Here is a 19872-nt window from a genome sequence, read left to right on the forward strand (position 1 = left end):
AGCAGGAGATTCTCCTTCATCCACACTGTGTGCAGTGGAAGGTGGCTCAGGTACCTCTGCTTCAAGTCACAGCCACAGCAAGGGATGGGAAATAATCTTTACTGAGGAAAAGGTGGCAACAGACAACTCCTTTATTTCATTACTTATTCATTCTTTAAGCTCTCTAGAAATCTTTAAACTATCAAAGCTGTAGAAATTCTTGGAAAATTTAGGAGTGCCTACTTAATACCCTACTGGCTAATTTCCTAATTTTCCTCTCTTAAAAGGACTTCTACATTCTCCATGCCTCCCCAATGAAGAGCAAAAGAAAAGGCTTACCTTGTTTCAATCACTACAGTCATTCAATTACCATTCTGCATTCTGATCTAGATTTAAGAGGGAGCATTGAAGTTTTCACCCTTTACCTCATCTCTACTCATCCTGGCCCAGCACTCCATGTGCTGATAAAATAAACTATCCCCACCCACCATTAAAGTACCTCTACAGGGCCTATTCTGCTAAAAAAAAAAAAAAAGTCTCTTCTCAAATAGCAAGTCCAACTCAAAAATGCCTCTATTTATTACAAATACACATACTGTACCTTTTAGAGCTCCTAAAAGGAAAACACTGTTTTAGAGAAAGTTTATTTTTCTAAAATATCACATTTACTAGTGAAAAATATTTTGCACATTTAACATTAAATAGCCTATGTCTTGCTATAAACCTCCCCCTTTCCAAATTAAAGATCATCATCCAAGTAGAGGGAGCAGTAGCAAATTACTTCTACCTAAATGTTTTTTGTAAAAAACAAATAGCATTTTTTGAGACAGAAGAGTCATACATATTCCTATTTTTAATTACTACTGAAAACAGTAGTACTGAAGCTATCTTCATCCTGCAGTATTTAAAAGTCACTAAACTGAACTACAAGCATTAAGAACCTTCAGTGAAACAGACTTCATATGTAAGAAGTGGACTGTATTCCAGTAAAACTAAGTCAGTTTAACAACGTATTAGTAAAGAAAAGAGGCTGTTTATAGTACTGTTTCTTTCCTTTAACCCTTTTCTTTGAAGACAAGTGGCTCAAAATTAGATGACATGTAATTAAGGACCAGGATCCAATAAACCAAAAATTTTATGCTCTACTCAGAGATTTCTTATGTGATCATGTCCAGGAAACTAACCTCTGTCAGCACTCAGTTTCTATAGATGCAATCTGAATTAGATGATGGAGAAGAGAGGAAGAGGCAACTTGGCATTAAATATTTATTCATAATTTCTGTAACTAAAAATATGTATATAAGCACTAAGTTCAGAAAGTAAAGGAACGCTACTATTGAGTTGAACTGGAACACCAATCCTCATGCCCAACTGCTCTGCAATACTTGGAGAAAAGACAGGATTTGATGCACTCCCATCATGGACAAATTCAGCTCTGCTAAGCCCCAAGGAAATGAAGTTGCAAAACAGAAGGTGCTTCACACAGCCAGACACACTTATTTGTTTACACAGCACAAACTCCCAACTGCAATCCTGAAGGTACTCAACTGCAGTATTGGTGTATGGTGTAAAAATGACAATTGAAATACAGCCAATTTACAGGACTCTAGAAAACATTCAGAAGCTTTCACCAGCATCCTAGCTTATGCCCGAGACCAGAAATCCCCTAGAAATCTTCATTATATTTCTACAGCACCTAGCAAAACAGGCCCTCAACCATTAATTGAAAATGACAGAAAATCCCAATGCAAATCATGATCTCTGATTTTAACTGTTTTATTGGGAACCTTTTGTTTGGGGAGCAGCTTGCCTTTGTGGGATTCTTTTATTTGTTTGTAAATATGTCCTTCAAAACATTATTGGTCAAGGCACTGTATTTTACATCTACAGATTAGCAGTGCACTTAAGAAAAATCCTAACAAAACAACCCACTGCCTTTCCAGGCTGCATTTGTCAGTGTGGGAAGAGGCTGCCACCCTGTGGGCTCCATCCGAGACATAACTGCAAGCCCTCACACTCAATACAAAATTGTTGAAAGTTTTATTTTTAAGAAAATGAGGTTATTTTTAGGATTTTCCCCATCAATATAATAACGTTTCAAATACATAAATTCACTTGTCATTCTGTACTGCACCTGAGAAAAATCAACATTTCATGAAGGCACTGTACATTGAAAGATTTTTTGGAATTACAAGAAAAAAACAATCTACCAAATCAAGCTTTGACCATAGTTAACTAGTGCAATCACTCAGTTCACAAGTGAGTTATGTTCTAAATGCAGCTTGTGCCACCCTTGGGAAGGTTTAAACACCTGTATTATGGCAATGCTGAATAGCATATACAGATTGTTTAACACCTCTTCAGGTCTGGAGTTCATTTGTATTTGTAAAATCCTTCTCCAGTCTTTTTACCCAGCTTCTTTTCTTCTACCAGTTTATTCAGGAGTGGGCTGGGTGCAAAAAGAGGATTGTTGGGCTCTAATGAATGCCACCCTGGAAAGGAAGGGAAGTGGATGAATTAGTAACAGTTCTGTTTATATGCAAAGATAATAGAGATCAGCATCTCCTTAGAAAAATATTCGAAGGTCAGAAAACTGAAGAAGGACTGGATCTTATTGTAAGCTGAGACCCTGCAGTACAGCTCCATAAAGCCCAGATCAGTACTGATGATTATGCACTAATCTAAGAATTAGTCTTCAGGCTCAGTGTACTCCAAACACCTTATAATCTCCACAATTGAGGATTTTTTAAAACAATTAAGAACTTTTGAAACATAGTTAAGTACAATGAATAAAATAAAGGCTCTGCTGAAAAGAAATTCAAGTGCAAAGAAATTCCAAGTTGAATTTCTACCTGCAAAACACGTGGTGACTTAGAATAATAACACTACTCCACAGTACTAAGAGCAAAGAGGTTCCACTGAAAATGCCATCATCGAAGTGACATTCTGCCTCAAAGAATGTTTAAGCTGCTCTTTCAAAAGAGCACAACAACCATCAACAAGCCATCACCATTATGTAAGTTTTTGTTACTGTATTGGCATTCGCCCACTTATTAACTGAAGTGACAGGGAGATGGTTCACTTACATCTTTTGAGATATTTGCTGGATTTCCTTTTAATTAAGAATGAAAATATGGCTGGTAGAAAAAGGATAGGGAATCTCAACATTTGTTGATTTTCACAGAATTCCTCACCTCCAGTACGTCACCCTTCCCACTGATTGTTTTTAGTAATATAAAGTACCATTAATGTTAATATCATTACTATTTTCCAATAACACTTGATGAAGTCAGCAAAGCCACCACTGTTCTGTCCCCATGTACAAAGGGTACAGGCATGCAGCACAAATGCTGTACTCACACAGCATTCTGAGCTGAATCCTAACAGAAGAATCCTTTCTCCTCAACAGTTCAAAGGCTATACGATAAACATTCAGTTTAAATAATTAAGAGTCACATTTGCATTAAAACATCTACAATTTAGCTAGAAAGTGGAAAAGCAGAAAAAAAGAAGCATGCAGTACCATCTATAATGTATTTACTGGTATCCAACCCAACATAGTCCAGCAGTTCAAATGGACCCATGGGATAGCCAGCCCCAAGCTTCATAGCAACATCAATATCTTCCTTTGATGCATCTCCTAGAGAAAAGATTGACAGTTTGAGGAACAGAGAAGATTCCGCATCTCCTTGGCACCACTTATAAATAATTAACAGGGTGTTATTTCACCCTGGTGCAGCTCTTCACAGAAATCTCTGCATGTTTCACAGCCACAAAAACTGGAGTCAGCATACACATGCTGGAGCATAAAGCTGAATCTCTCACAAAAATGAAAGAAAAAAAGAAACAAGCCCTGCAGGCCTGCTTTCTATTTTCCTGGTTTCCTCTTGCATTTCAATACAGAGCACTGCACTGCTGATGGAGCCACAGCTACCATGCTGACCCTATCAGAATGACTAAAGGAAGAACTGGTCACTGTGAAGAAACAAGAGCTTCTTTTAGAGGCAGCAGAACAGGGTAAGTAAGGAAACAACTCAGTTTCAGCTCCATGAGATCAGCAGCAGCTTTTGAAAGAAGCACAGGACAGAGCCACCCTTACACTACAGCTGCCAGAACACAAGTGATATCCAGCTGATGGGTAAGGCAGGCATGGAGCGGGGGGCAGGAGCATCTGAGTAACGTGCTTAGCTACAGCACCTATCACCAGAGGAGATCTGTTGGAATCAGAGATGGCAGATAACAGAAACCTGGAATGACTGCACAGGTGCAGATGAATTAAAGAATTCCAAAATTACTTTAAAAGAAATAATCAAAATTATCAGAAATTTGTTACTTCTACTTCAGTCTGAGCCTATAAAAATACAAATCCCGCTCTGCCATATTGTCACAGTAACTTTAACCTCATTCTTTAGCTGGGAATACATATTTTAGACTGTCATCAAAGCAGATGCACCTCTACTGCATACCTCTAACTCATATTTTGAGAAAGGCAGTGCACTTTCTCTGCAGATGCTACAAAAAGGATGAAGTTATACAAACCCCGGAGGTCCTTGTTAAGTAACCTCTGTGCTCAGGCATGCACGGTGTCCGGCAGCTTGGCAGACACAGCCTGTGCAATTTATATGCCTAAGATCAGAGAACCCTAGAAATAAATTTACAAAATCTCTTGTAAAGGTAACAACGTCAGTGACAATTCTGTATGAATTAATGATTTATACATACCTCCTTTTACTCTTTAAAGCTGACAATGTTTTTTTTAAGCCACATTTAATTTCTGAGAAGCTGCAGAGAGTAGTCTTACCTAGTTCTAGCATAATTTCAGTTCTCCAAATTCAAACACAGCTAAACCCTCAGCTCATTTGCAGCTAATGCAGGTATACAGACTTGTTCTCTCAACAGATTTGTCCCACTTTGTCAAATTTGGGACTTGGCCACCCAACAATCTAATTACAGCACAATAAAATGCAGTAAAAGGGCAAACAAGGGCTATATTCCTAGTTCATTCTCGTCTCTCATAGTATAAAGCAGACTTCCATAGAAACTTAGCTGACTGCTTTTTTAGATCCTCCACTAAGGACAGAGCAGTACAGACCACTATACATTAATATTTACAATACGCCCCGTTTAAGTAATTGTTAATACATTAAACATATATTGCTTATGGAAAAGTGCACATTTAACAGAATGAGATTTTGTACAAATAAAAAACACAAGGACTAGCCCAATAAAACGGCATTTCAGTGCTTGGGGTTACCAAGAAAGAGACACAATTTCATTTAATGTAGAAGACAATCTGGCTCAAGTGCCTACTCTGAGAATAAACACAAAGGATATGATAGAAATTTAATTTGATTCACTCAAACATATGAATTAAGACAGCCATCAAGCTTCCCAAGACATCAACTAGCTTTTTTAATCAATTTCATTCAAGCTAAAAAGTCACAAATGAACTTTAGCAATTTTGTAAATATACTGCGGGAGAAGATACAAAAAGAATAAAGATTAAATCAAAATATTGTTTTGCTTAGGCAAAAGCACTCAGTTTTAACATACAAACTCAGTAACTGTTTTCTTCTGCATTTAATTAAAAGTTCTGTTGTCTCCTGAAATATGCACAATGATACACGTCACTTAACAAAGGCACCTCTTTTAAACACACTGAAACACCCATACACTTTATTCAAAACTGTGACTTTTTCTAAAAGAATAATGCCCCCTCACATTCATGCCTTTGCCTTTCAAGTCACTAAATTTGCTCTTTTCTCCCTTTGAGATGTAATTAGGTACATCTGTTGATGGATAAACAAGTAGTGTTGTTTTATTTTTTTTTTTTTTTAGAAATCAAACCATCCCTTCCATGTGCTTTAAAAAAGATTTTTAATATTTAAAGCATACTTGGTGGAATCCTGAAAACAGAGTGCTTTCATCTGTAAAAAGGCAGTGATTTCAAAAACAAAATGTTTCAAATGACATTCTTAGTAGCACAGAGCTACGAGCAGAGCACTTGAAATAAAAGCAATTATAGTCTGTAATTTCATCTTTATCCACTACATTCATTATTGGCTTCTTTTCAAAACAAGCTTCAATGCTTTGAAAAATTCAGTGGTTCTTTGGGGATTCATAATTATTTTTACCTACATATTAATGTAAAAGAGACCAGCAGTGAGACAGGAGCTCCTGAAGAACCTATGTCTAAAAATCAACACAGAAGGGGAACAGGAAGTTTTATGTGGCAGTAGCTGAGCTGAAATCACTTCAGTGCCAGTACCACAGTGTGACACTATTCACCACTTATCTCGAAACTGGTGGTTTATTTCACAAGCCCCATATGAGTGAACTCAGGAGAACTTTACTAACGGTCCCATTATGGGACTTTCAATCACTTTTATCAATGTCTCCTGGGACACAGAGAGGAAAGCTCCTGAACAGGTGGCAATGGATGTTTTTACAATGGTTCTACACTCACCTTGTCACCTCCAAGCCAGAAACATTTTCCACCACCAGGAGTTTCACACACAAGTACCTTCCAACTCTGCATAAGCTGACATTTCAAAGTGAAGGCAAGGCCTTTCCAGCTACACATGTTGGCTCATATTTAACATTCTCTATTCATTTCCAGCCTCTAATGTCTGAAAATTTTGAGGGAATCCCATGGCTTTTCTGAAGCAATGTAACATTTAGTAGTGTTATATGTCAACATCCCTTGAAGTGAATATCCCACCAAGTACCTCTCTCAAAAAGACGAACAGCTTCCATCATATATGGCACCAGGAGACGGTTTACAATAAACCCTGGAGTGTCCTGTGAAAAATAAAAAAGGGATTCTAAGTAAACACTCTTTACCAGAACTACACTCAATGCTATGTGACAAATAAAACAAGTGGATGAAGACACTTACTGTATCATTACTTAAGATACTTTCTGATCTGTATTTTTCATCTCATTTTTCTGCTCAGTATTAAAGCATAAAATATTGAGAAATTCAATGGCATATAAACAGTCATCATGACTGAGAATAATAAGAGTACTACAAGCCAAAGCAATCAATCTTAAAACAATTTAATATGGCTAGTCTTTTCTTTATCAAGAGTCTAATGATACAATTTCCTGAAGTTAGGAGAAAAGCAGTTCTTCCCGAGAAGGTTTTTTTTTGTGTGTGTCCACTACCAGAAGCACTCCTGACTAAATAGTCTGCTTCTCCTCCACTGCTCACTGGTGATCCTACTTTTGAAAGTTAGGATAGCTTTAACAGCAAACATCAACACTGACAATGAAAAGACACATGCTGTCAGAAGGTAACAAATGAATACAAAACTTCTTTTGCACAAGCATCAATCAAAAGCATAATCAATCAATCAAACACAAGAGAAAGAGTTCTGCACATATAATATTATTTTGTATATTATTACTGTTTCAGATATTTATTATTCATTCCACTTTATCTCAGCATTTAATCCAGAGAATCCCAAGCAACGTTTCTTCTATAAGCAAGAACTTAAAAAAAAGTGTTCAGGCACGAATACTGCATTATTCTCTATCCAAGCTAAATTGTAACAATTCTTCCTATATTCTGCACACTGCATGGTACTAAACTGTGACAGAAATAGGAAAAAAGTCAACTAAGGCCACAGAACAATTTAGCCAGAATTCAGAGAACATAGCTAGAATTAGAGTCCAGCATCCAGCAGCTGAATTAATTAATCCAGTAACTACCGGATTGCAGGCCCTTCTTTTTATTATCAACTGTCTCCTGGGGGCTGTGAAACCCAAAGCAGTAGCTTGCATCAAGCTATCCAGACCACAGCTTAATGGATTCAGAAAAAGTGAGCTTTCAAAGTAGGGTGTTTCTCTAGAGAAAATAAACCAAAGCTGAGAAGAAATTAAGATGAATATGTGTCTAGTTACTGCAGTCTTAAGAAAACCTTGCAATGAGCACACACCATGAAGGATTCAGCCAACTGTCTCACAGTACAAGAGGAAGCAGTTTTGTCTCTAGCATGGCTAAAGATGAGCTCCTGCTTAAACTCTCCAGTCTATACTTTTGCAGGACTTGAAAAGACTCCATAACAGTAAGGTCTGATACCTGTGAGTTTTGCTGCTCTAGACAACATGTCCAGAGTCACTGGACTTTGAAGAATTTGTGGTAAATGTGGGTATTTTCTTTATCAAATTACTTTTAATTATGAAGACAAACTGGACAAGATGCAGCCTAGAAATTTTTGAAGTGGTCATACATCTACTAAAACCTACCACCTTAAAATTAACAGTTTACAAGGACAGACCCCCTGAACGGTATACTGTCAAAACGTACTCACCTTACAACTGACAGGACTCTTTCCTACTGCTTTACTGAAATCCACAAGTGATTCAAAAGTCTTTTGGCTGGTCATTGGAGTCTTGATGACCTGGGTACAGGGAAGGTAGAGAGAGCATAAGCATATTAATGAGCAGAATCTCTCCCATTTCCCCACTGCAGCAATGTAATCCAGAACACTCTTCCAGAAACTCACAAAATGTTTTGCAGAAAACCACCTTGAATGTATAAATATGTAACAGACACAGAACACTATTTTACATGTAGATACAGCATTTTGCAATGTTGTGTTTCTTTAAGACACTTTCCCACTCAGCCACTAGGGAAGGATGGTGAAAGGAACCATTCTTTGAAAGCACACTTAAGATTTAGTGTATCAAAATATTTCTAAAAGCTACATAGTCTCTTGTCTTGGGAAACACAAAGACACCACCCTACAGACCCATTTAAACAGCCGTAGCTCCTGATAGAACAAGTTCTAGCAGCTACTCCACCTCTCTATAACCCTCTCTCAGGTAATTTTAGGGAGTGATAAGGTTTCTCCTTGGCCTCTTTTTCTCAAGCTAAACAATCCCAGCTCCCTCAGCTGCTCCTCCTGTGAGTTACTCTCTGGACTCTTCACCAGCTCTGTTTCCTTTCTCTGGACATACTCCAGCACCTCAATGTCTTGTAGTGAAAGGCCCAGAATTGGACACAGCATTCGAGGTGTGGCCTCACCAGTGCCAAGTACAGAGGGACTGTCACAGCCCTGGTCCTGCTGGCCACACTATTTTTGACACAAGGCAGGATAGCATTGGCCTTCTTGGCCACCTGGGCACACACTGGCTCATGTTCAGCAGCTGTCAGCCAGCACTCCCAGATTCTTTTCCTCTGGTCAGATTTCCAGCCCCTCTTCCCCAGCCTGTAGCACTGGAAATATTGAAACAAACACAACTGACTTTGTTTCAAAAGTGACAAGGCAATAAGATTTAATCTCCTGACATTTTCTATTTATTTCTACACTAGTATCAGCAATTCCTATGAATAAGCCTCCCTGCTTGAAATGATGGCTATAAACAGCACCTCTGCTGGCAGTTCAGTGGAGAACTCAGGAGCCTTGAGACTGAAGGAGTTACCTCTGTCTGTTAAACCTGCCCCTCAACAGAGACTGTAGTACCCTCTAATCATTAGAGGTAGCAAATTCCATATCAGAGCAGCCACAAACTGAGATCTGCTCTGTCAATCTAACTGAAATCCCACTGCTGCCAATTGCACTGCTGGGCTGCAGCTGTAGCTGATGGAACATGATGATAGCAGCCCCTGTAAGGCGTGCTCACAGGACACTCACCTCCACGAGCTTCATCATAGGCACAGGATTGAAGAAATGAAGACCACCAAATCGGTCCTGCCTGGTGGTTGCATTTGCCATCTTCGTGATTTGCAAGGATGAAGTGTTGCTTGCAAATATCGTATGCCTGGGAATAAGAAATACATAGATTGCATAAAGGACAGTAGGAGACTGAGGCACTAAACATAAATAGACATCCATTGGCTAACCAGGCAAGAATTCTCAGGAATATCCCTGCAGTTTATCAAGGTTCCTTTGCTGAGGTCTAAGCACAGCAATTTAATCAAATAACCACTGCAAAGACTCTGTGACTTTCTGATTCCTGAGGAATTATATTGAATGCTTTTATTAGGGGCTAGAAAAAAGGACTGTGCAATTAGAAAATTTTATTTCACTCCCCAAATCCATTCTAGGTAATTCCTTCAGCAATCCTGGAAACCTAAGGGTATCTTAATTTGTTGTTAAACACATTTACACATTTATTGAAACCCAATCATATGCCATGTCAAAAATGCACTTTGGAGTCATACAGAAAATTTGCAATCTATTTTATTTTGAAATTATAAGTGATAGACATGATGAGGAAACCTACCACCAGAGCAAAGATTTAATAGGGAAAAAAAAAAACAGAGAAAATGTAAGACCTGCCATGCATAGGACATCGCAAAGGATCTACAAAATGCCAAGAATTTTAAGACATATATGAAGTCCTTCTCCAGACATAGACCAAATTTACTAACTGCAATTCATAATGGTTTGAGTATTTTGTTTGTTTGGGTTTGTCCTCCCAGAAATATCTCAGACCCTCAACAGCCCTGATACCACACCAAAAACTTAGAGAAATGGCTTTTTCTTCAAATCAGAAAATCAGAAACTAAATTAGAGATTAAAGACTACCTTTCAGTTTGGACTGCATCCTACCATCCCTTCAAAAAGTTATCCTACTGGACTCAGCAAATGTTTATCTATGTTGATATTTTGCTTACATTGTACTAATATGTAACTGAGCTTTGCAACAGAGCTTTCAGAAAAGTTATGTTCAAGTCATGGTGACATCTTATAGTGGCATTAAAGAAAACATTTCAAGACAAAAACATCCACTTTGTTTTCAATTTTTCATTATGTTTTCTTTTTTGTTATAGTGAAGGAAATAAAAAATCCTGAAAATTCCTGCTTATTCTTCTTACAAATATTCTTTTATTATCTCTCCACCGTAAAGTGGCCTTATACTGCTCTGAGGTGAGGTACTAAAAGGAGCATTCTACATTTCATAGTTTTGACCTTGTAAAGTCAGTGAATACAAAAGTCATTTACTCTCACCAAAAATCTGCCACTGTGTGTAAAAATTAAAATACTCATATAAAAAAAGAAGCACATTGAATTGTGAAATATAATTGCTAGGTTTATATCTGAGTTCACTTAAGAGATTTTACCTCAGTACTTCTTCTGTAGCCTCACACAATAGAAAGCCTTGGAAAAAAGAAAAGCATTTGATTTACTGTGACTAAGTGCATTTTAGTTACACTTTCTTCTCTGACTAACCAATTGATTTCATTGAGTTTAGAATAGAATTTTCATGCCTCTGTGACTTAGAATTATTCAATCCACGCTTCAGATGACAGCAGAGTTGGGAGGCTTTGGGAAGCCAGTACTAGTAAAGCCATAGAAATGGCTTTCCTGCAGCACAGTGCTTTCTCTTGGTGCCATCTAGTGGCTCATGGAAAGACGTCAAAAGCAGAGCCCAACACAGGAGAAACCTTAATAAATATTTCCAATAAATCCAACTCTTACAGTCCGGCTGCCTTACACAGCAAACACTGAGTAATACTTAATGTTTTAACAGTTTTATAACACATTCATTCGAACACAGTGAACAGCTGAAAAACACTGGCCAGGTCCAAGCTGAGTTTCTACATCTAAAGGCAAATCCTAGACCAAGGAATATTGAGGGCATTTCCTACAATCCCAGAAAAAAAACAGAAATCAAGCACAGAAAAGTTCTTAAACTGGAAATGCAAAAGTTCTTTTGTCATATTCATTACAACCCTGTTTGGAAAAGTGCTGCAGTGTCTACAAAAATCCTAGCCTGACCTTTTTCAAAATGGAAATGCAAGACTAACTCCATTCTAGAAAAGGAAAACAGAACTGAAGAATGGGTAGCAATGCTTTACTCTGTTCCAAAGATGATGACCATGTAACACAGTAACAAATACCAAATATGCTGAGATTAATACTGAGAGGAATAGAACATACAATTCTGCCTTCCATGTTTTGCAAAGCTCCAAGATCATAAATTTTTGCTCTGAGAACATAAACCAGTATGTTCTCAGACTAATGGCACCAAAGAAACAGCATCCACTGTTTCACCTGGACAGTTACCCAGATGGGGAAGACTCTGAGTTTCCAAGGTTTTCTGGGGTTTCCAAATGCTCCTGGCTTATTATATTTGATTTGAACACTTATGAGAAATTTGCTCCCCACTCACAAATACAACTCCTCTCAGTAAAAGAATAGCTTTCCCATCCCCTACATGTTTAGATCCACTTTCAGAGGAATTACAGTTACTTTATAAGAAAAGGAATTATGTTAATTGTGCTATTGTAATACTTTAGTTTTATGCAGTTCCCAGACTTATTTATTTTCCTCAGAGATGTCTCCATAGTGCAAAAATGGGAGATAAACAAGTACATGTTGCAGCTGAGGAAATGCATGAAACATTAAATACATCACAAAAGAAGAAAAATGCAGGGTTTCACACACCTTGCATTTCACAGAATTCATCTTGTCAGAACAACTGTCATACATAGCCCCTCACATTTCCACCTGCTATCATCCACCCCTCTGGGAAGTCCTGAGATTTGAATGAAGCCAAGTCATTCCTCCACAGCATCCTGGTCTTTCCTGGTCTCTCCCTGTAACCCACACTTCAGAGGGCCACCAATGCTCAGAGGCCCTCAGAAGCAAAGCTCCTCCTGATATTCAAAACTGTCTTTAAACTAATCCTGTCTTTGTTACCAATTAACCAGAAGTCTACCACCCCTAGTGAGCTGGCACAACAGTCAGTCCATACAATAGGTTTATAAATTTTGAACTATTCAGCCTTAGAAAAGGCTGTAGAATGCTTGCACTGACAGGGAGATATTTCTATTCCAGCACAGTGCCATGTGGGATGAGTAAAGCCTACTGCTTCCTTCTAACACATGGAAAAACACTCACTACAGGTTTGTGTCTTTCCCCACACTAAGCACACAATCTGCAACTCTATACGTTCTCACAGTTACAAATTACCCTTTGTATCCAAAGCTAATATTTTAAACACTTGACTACTAAGTTTCAACCAGTTTTTCTACTTTATCCTACACATATGATAGCTGCATGTTTATAATAGCTTCCAAATATCCTCTTAAAAAGGAAGGCTTCTTGTCTTAGCCATTTTTCCCAACTCTGCAAAATCATCTCTTCTGCAATGGGCAGGAGCATATTTGAACAACCCCCAGTATCTTTTAACACTGTGATGTAAAATTTGATGTTTTACAGCAGCTATGCTGACAAACAGCTCAGTCTTCCAAAAAACAGCCTCAGGTGTTCCAAACACACATATTTTTAAGTGAGGCTCCAAGTCCCCATGCCCACATTTCCTTGCTGACTGGTTTTAGACAGTTTACCATTTAGTACACTCCAATTTGCTCATTAAATACTCCACCAACCAATGGTCTGTTTGCACAAAATAGGCACAAAACAACCACAACAAGGTACTCTCATAAACGTTGAAGTCATCTATTTACTTTTGTGTGTCAGGGTAATGGCAAGTTTACCCTGTGCTCAGTACATGGCTGCTTGTGATCATTGACTGTATTCAAAATTACCAGGTAATTTTAATTACTGACAGGAGGAGAAAGCTTGAAAATCTCCCCAGGCTGAAGTCAACTAATGATAAAATCTTTTTTCCCTTGATATGATATTCAAGGCATAGCTTGCCCAGTTGACAGGCCAGACAGTCTAGAATACCTCTTAGCCAATATATCCCCAAACCTACCTACACTAGTTAAAATCTCAACGAGCAGTCAAGGTCTTGTGATCCTGACTCATCAATTACAAGGCTCAAATTTCTGAGACTGCATGCTCACCTTAACAGCATTTTTGGCTTTGGATAATATTCAACAGTAGCTTCCAACAGTTATCAAATCTAGTTCAAGGACATTTCCAGGGACTTCATGTAACTGAAAGAGTACCTACTAAAATACTATTTACCCTTTTACATCACACACAATAACAAGCAATGGCCGTTTCCTAACTCCTGTAATACAAAGTCAAGTTAGTTCACTTAAGACATTATTGAGCTGACTGAGACTTCTTAAAACTTGTTTATGTGCTGGAAACAAATACTTTATAATTCCAATTCCCAATTTAAGTATGGGAACAGAACATTAACAGTAAGTCATGTCCACTGGAACAAGTCAATTCTACTGTTCTGCATTTGTAGCTGCATTAGGATTTGAAATTGCCAAGTAGATAGGCAATCCTAATGACTAAACACACCTGGAACAACAATGAAGCAATGCAACAAGCAAATGAAGCAATGCAACACACCTGAGAATGTTTATAACATATGCACCTGGCACAACCACTATTCCACACCAACATAATAGTCTGGAGCTAGTCTGAGACAGAAAAACGCATTCTTAAATAAAGCAGCTAAGAAAACAAAGAACTAACTGTGAGTGGAAAAACAGAAAATAGTCTAAGTTTCAAAATGTAACAGGAAAAATATACATACTCTGGAGCAAACTTATCCAGCGTCTGGAAGAGTTTATTTTTAACTTCCAGGTTCTCCACAATGGCTTCTATCACCAAATCTGTGCTGTGGACCACTGATGCTGCATCTGTGCTTGTTGTGAGGTTTTTCAAGGTCTTCTTAATGAACTCAGCACCAGCCTGAAACATTTTCAAGCAGCTGTAATGTCTATTTACAGTGATTTAATTTACTTTTATATGAGAATCCCCTTATGTTCTCTGGTGGTTTTGACCTCCCCAAAATGCAGTCTGCCACATTCCCAAATCAATGAGAAAGTTCTAAGTCTGTAGAGGTACAATGCTTTCCACTGACAAAATTTTCCTAGCCAAACAAATCTGTTTTGAAGCAAATAGGGGACCTTTAAACTCATTCTTTTAGGAAGACCATTTGCTGTAGTCCAACCTTCAGCACAAGAGTGATCACCTGGTTGGTCAATCAGTGGCTAAAGTTTCAGTGAAAAAGTGGAGAAAAATGTTTCCTCACTAGTAAATCTGTTGATATAGCTTGTGAGGGCAGAAATCAAACAGAAAAGCAAGACTTTTAGCCAAGGGTAAATGGAGACCCAGTACAAATCAAAAAAAACTATATGGTAGAATATAATGTCATACAAAAAGTGCAAGTATTATGTAGAGAGTTTTCTTTTTGATTAAAAGGCTCTCCATAATTATATATGTATGCTCTACTTATCCTGGCACATCCATACTCCTGCAAACAAGCTCTTTTTATTTCCTTCCCCTGCCGCATCGTTTTCTGGCAAGCATCAATACCAGTATTCATTGTATATGTTAATATGTATCAAAAGAAGAAATTAATCTGCTGAGGAATTTGGAGAAGCAAGCACAGCAACAAGTAACTTAGGATGCAAAGCTAGACTCACCAACTGCAGCACAGTGGCTGGCTGTATGCAAGACTGACTCAGCAATGCAAGTGCAAAGTTAAACATCTAACACATGTCACTTGCATTCTCATTTCCTTTGCAGTAATCCTGTGCCCAAGTGTTAGGAGGAGAAAAAAAAAGACTCCTCACTCAGGTATTAAGACAATTTTGTTACTATTTGCTTTTGGACAAAATGGGTGCATTCCCAGGTAAGCACACTCAAAGACTGCTTGCTTTTGAATTACAATGAATAATTTTATTCCATTTCACACTTAGCATCTGTTTTAAAAGATTGCTAAATCGGTTTAAATCTTTAGCTTAAAGCTGAAGTTTATTAAGGAAAGAAAATGAGCTAGCACATCTTTCAACCTCCCTAAATTAAAAATGAAAAACTAACTGAAAGTCCGGGTTCTTGAGCACACTGGGAAAAAGTTTTCTTCTTAAGCAATATAATAACATGCTCTATAATGCATAACTGCAATATCATAAATTCATTATGGCAGTTTTTATTCTTCCAAGTTTTCCTAGAGGAATAAAGAAGAAGGTGTGAACCTCAGGCTTATCTGCAAACTTCTTCTTTATCACTCTCTTCAAACTCTCTTCAATTCCTTTTGTAGACTTTTTAAGGATTTCATCTGACTGGTCAACTAACACCACAGTGTGACCACTGGCTGCTGCAACCTGGAAGTTAAAAAAAAAAATAAAAATTCAACATCAATGTCACAAAACAACCAACCATATTGATTTGTGTTGACAGACAATATGTCAGGCTTTTAGGCAAAAATTTAGAGCTAAAATACATTGAATTAAATGCACTTGACTAGAAAAATCATAAAATCCTGTATACAGCTGGGGTGATGCTGAAGGGATAAAGGTCTCAAACAATTTGAGGGAAAAGGAAAAAGAAATCTCTCCCTCACACTGTCTGCAGAACCTTGTGTCTGAAGGCATCTAAATTTTGTGGCCATGGCTACAGAATAAACAGGGTGAGCAGGTGCCACAGGGGATGGCCAACCCTGTGTCCCCAGAACACAGCTCTGCTGTCAGGCCATGAGCATGTCCCTGCAACAACAGGAAGGTGACAGTGAAGCTGGGAGCAGGGGTGAATGTTTGCCACTCCAGGATTCCACACAGACAAGAATGGCTGCAAAGTCTCCTTACGCTGCACTTGGTGCAAACACTGGCTCAGCTACACACAGCACTACAGCACTACTGGATTGCCTTTTTGGTTGGTATTTAAATTAATTTCAAACAAGTAACATCACTGTCTCACACTGTATCAGCACATTAAAGATCAGCTGCTCATTATCTGTTACTTCACTTTTACTTTATTTATGTTCCTCTTGTTAGTTAGCAACAGCCTCTCTTCACTTCCAGAATCCTTGAACTAACAGAGCTGTGATTTAGTAACTGTGTAAAACAGATATTAAAACACAGTTCCACTGATGGTTTTAAAGTGACTCCAGAGCTTCCCTTCTGCAATCTTTCACCTTACATTTAACCTTATATGTGATGACTAAAGACTCATGCACCCACAAGACCTAGTCCAACACAGCTAGCTGAAATGGAAAGTGCAGCTATCTCATGAAGAAAAGCATGGTGATATTCTCATCCAATTTGCCTCACTAACCCAGCAAATAAAGAAATGCCAGATCGTCTCTGGACAGCAGCAGTAGAGCTTTAACAAGGGGTCAGTCTGCAGACAGACAATTCTTTATCCAACTTGGTTTTTTATTTTCACTATGGCCATTCCATAAAAACCACTTAAACCAAACTTGTACTTCTACTCCTAACACTTCATCTGCTGCTGATCATTTATAACAGTGATTTTTGATCTGAAGATGAAAAATCATTACCAAACACATTTTTAAGAGCTGAGGGCACCGCGCTGCCCTCAGCTTCACTGAGGAACCATTTATGATATGGTCACAGCTAGTGACAGCTAGTGAAAAATCCTAGAAAAATTAACATCTCCCACTTCCCACCATATTTACATGGACAGAGAGGAAGTAAATGAGACAAGATCATACCATTTCCTTGCAATTCAATCACACACTTGCCTAAACACTACTATCCAATGATCTTAAGAATGTGTTTGTAATGAGAAACACAAGTGCTGGGGAGTCAATTAATGCTTTTTTCAAGTGCTTTTCACGGGGCAAAATCAAAAATTGTGGCTTTCAGCCATACACTAGCAGAGGCTTGCTTCACCTGACAGTGTGAAAAACCAAGAGAAGAGGAGACACAATTTCTTTAGTGCTCAAAAAGGGATGAAAAGCAGCTTTATTAATAGGGTACAGGGGAGACACCACTCAGTGTTATAACGATCTCTGCTTTGAGATAAGTTTGGATTGATAAATTGGAGGCAGATGGTCAGCAAAATAATCCTGGGTCCTTGACAGTGGTAGAGGCCTGCAACCCCTGTTACTGTCAAATACCAGACATGTTTCTCTTGATGAGCTGCTCTCTGAAAATATGCAGTCCAGCAGAACAAGATCAGCACACTTACCTGGAAAATGATAAGCTTTGCATAGTCTGCATCTTCCTCAAACACAAGAACAACTTTTTTCTAAGTTGTTCTTTGATGGTTCTCCAGTGGAAACCTCAAGCTCTAGTATCACGATACAGAGGAGTATTTTTATCAGAAGAGTGAATAAACAACTATTTTCTTAGCCAAAAAAATTGCCTCTGTATTCCATCTGCTAGAGATTTGCCAGGAATGTAAGAAATCTTTAGTTCTGAGAAGCAAGCCTATTAATTCATTGAAACGGAGAACTGCTATTCATGAGCTCCAGCTCCAGCCTCACTGTCAGTTTCCACTCGGATGTTTGCCTGCCCCCCCTTATTCTTTGTGAAGTTTGTGAACTACCCTGGTATCCTGGGCAACAGGTTCTTTCTCTGAATTAACTAAGTGCTGAAATTTTTAATCACTGAAAGGACTCTTCAATTTAATGTCCTAAAGCTATCAAGCTAAAAGTGAACTTAAAAGCCAAAGGCCTGAGGTTAAACTCTGGGAAAATAAGTCCTATTTAAATATTAACCACTTCATAATTCTGAAGATGTATGACAGCTAAATGCTCATTTTAGCTGCTGCATTCTACTTGAATGTAAAATGTCTAAAATGTCACTAGATCTGCTCCCTTGTCAAGTTCGAAGAATCTTCTTTCCAACCAACATTTTCCACGTATTTCCAGAACCCACTGTCTGTTAACAATTAGTTCACGCATTGTCTTAAGAACCACCTTAAGCAATTTAAGCCGTCAGCCTGGGTTCTCCTCTCCAAGCCGTCTGACCCGAAGATGGGCGGATCATCAGGAGAAGTGTGAGAGTTGAGCAAGCAGAGCGGAGCAGAGCAGCAATGCCCCGGCAGCAGTGGAGCCCAAACCCGCGGCACTCGGGCAAGGCAAGCGCAGGGGCGCGTCCCGCCCAGCCCGGCCGAGAGCCGGCGCAGCCACTGCTTCCCACACAAACACAGCCTGGGAAGGCAAGCGCGAAGGAGTTTGACCACGGCCTGTAACACGTTCCGAGATGCGCCAGGAGGGTTGTTACGTTTAGTTGTGGGCTTTATTAACGCTGGTCCGCCAGCTGACCGCTCGCACTCCCTAGAGCTCGTCCCTTCCCGCCCGGGGACAGCGCGGAGTGCAGCGCCACGGCAGGGCTCAGCTCCGGGCGAAGAGCCCCAGCGGAGCTCCGGGACGCAGGAGCAGCAGCCCGGGAAGGGCCCGCGCTGGCCGCAGGGCTCGCCCCGGGCCCCGGCCGCCATGGCGCCTCCGTTCCCTCCCGCCCCGCGGCCGGGCCGCCGCACCGCGCTCACCTGGGCGATGCCGGCGCCCATGAGGCCGCCGCCGATGATCGTGACATGCTTGATGAGCAGCTTCTTGGCGGCCGCCGTAGCGGCGTCGGAGGAGGCGGCGCGCACGAACTGGCGGGTGGCGAAGGCCATGGCGAAGGCGCGGAGCGAGCGGCGGGGCCGCGACAGGCGGGGCCGGGCCGGGCCGGGCGGGGCGAGGGCCGCACTCCGCCCCGGGGGAAGGCGGCCGGTTCCGGCTGCCAGTCCCAGCTGCCCGCCGACGGGGGAGGCGCATTGGGTCTTTCACCTTCGCTACCTCTGATTCCTTAAGAGCCAAGCAGCAAGGGCAAGGTCAGCACTGCTGGAACGCCCGCGAGCCCCTGGCTAGCGCTGGGCCGGCGGCTGAGGCTGCGCTGATGGCCGCCCTTTGCCTCAGCGCCCTTTGCCTCACCTTCCTGCTGCCGCTGCTCATGCTCGCTGAGTCAATGAGGCTGGAAAGACCTCCGAGACCATCGAGTCCAACCCATGACCAAACACCACCATGTTAACTGGACCACGGCACCAAGTGCCACATCCAGTCCTTCACTAAACACCTCCAGGGACGGTAACTCCACTGCCTCCCTGGGCAGCCCATTCCAGTGTCAAACCACCCTCCCTGTGAACACAGAGTTCAATCTAAACCTCTCCCAGTACAGCTTAAGGCTGTGTCCTCTTATCCTGTCACTGGTTGTGTGGGAGAAGAGGTCTGCCCCCACCTGGCTACACCCTCCTGTCAGGGGGCTGTAGAGAG

General features: G+C 40.1%; 1 protein-coding gene across 1 annotated transcript; it reads right to left on the reverse strand.

Moving 5' to 3' along the window:
* Positions 1–1231: 1231 nt before the first annotated feature.
* Positions 1232–19297, reverse strand: HADH (hydroxyacyl-CoA dehydrogenase). Its single transcript, XM_071431786.1, has 8 exons — positions 19107–19297; positions 15845–15973; positions 14398–14555; positions 9621–9747; positions 8295–8384; positions 6708–6780; positions 3503–3619; positions 1232–2471 (listed from the first exon to the last, which is right to left on the reverse strand). Exons 1-8 carry the CDS (start codon positions 19233–19235, stop codon positions 2353–2355), a joined length of 942 nt encoding a protein of 313 aa, XP_071287887.1. The 5' UTR covers positions 19236–19297; the 3' UTR covers positions 1232–2352.
* Between the last annotated feature and the right edge of the window lie 575 nt (positions 19298–19872).

This window comes from Agelaius tricolor, unplaced genomic scaffold, assembly GCF_023055355.1.
Source record: "Agelaius tricolor isolate 1412-34295 unplaced genomic scaffold, bAgeTri1.0.p SCAF_8, whole genome shotgun sequence".
NCBI lineage: Eukaryota > Metazoa > Chordata > Aves > Passeriformes > Icteridae > Agelaius > Agelaius tricolor.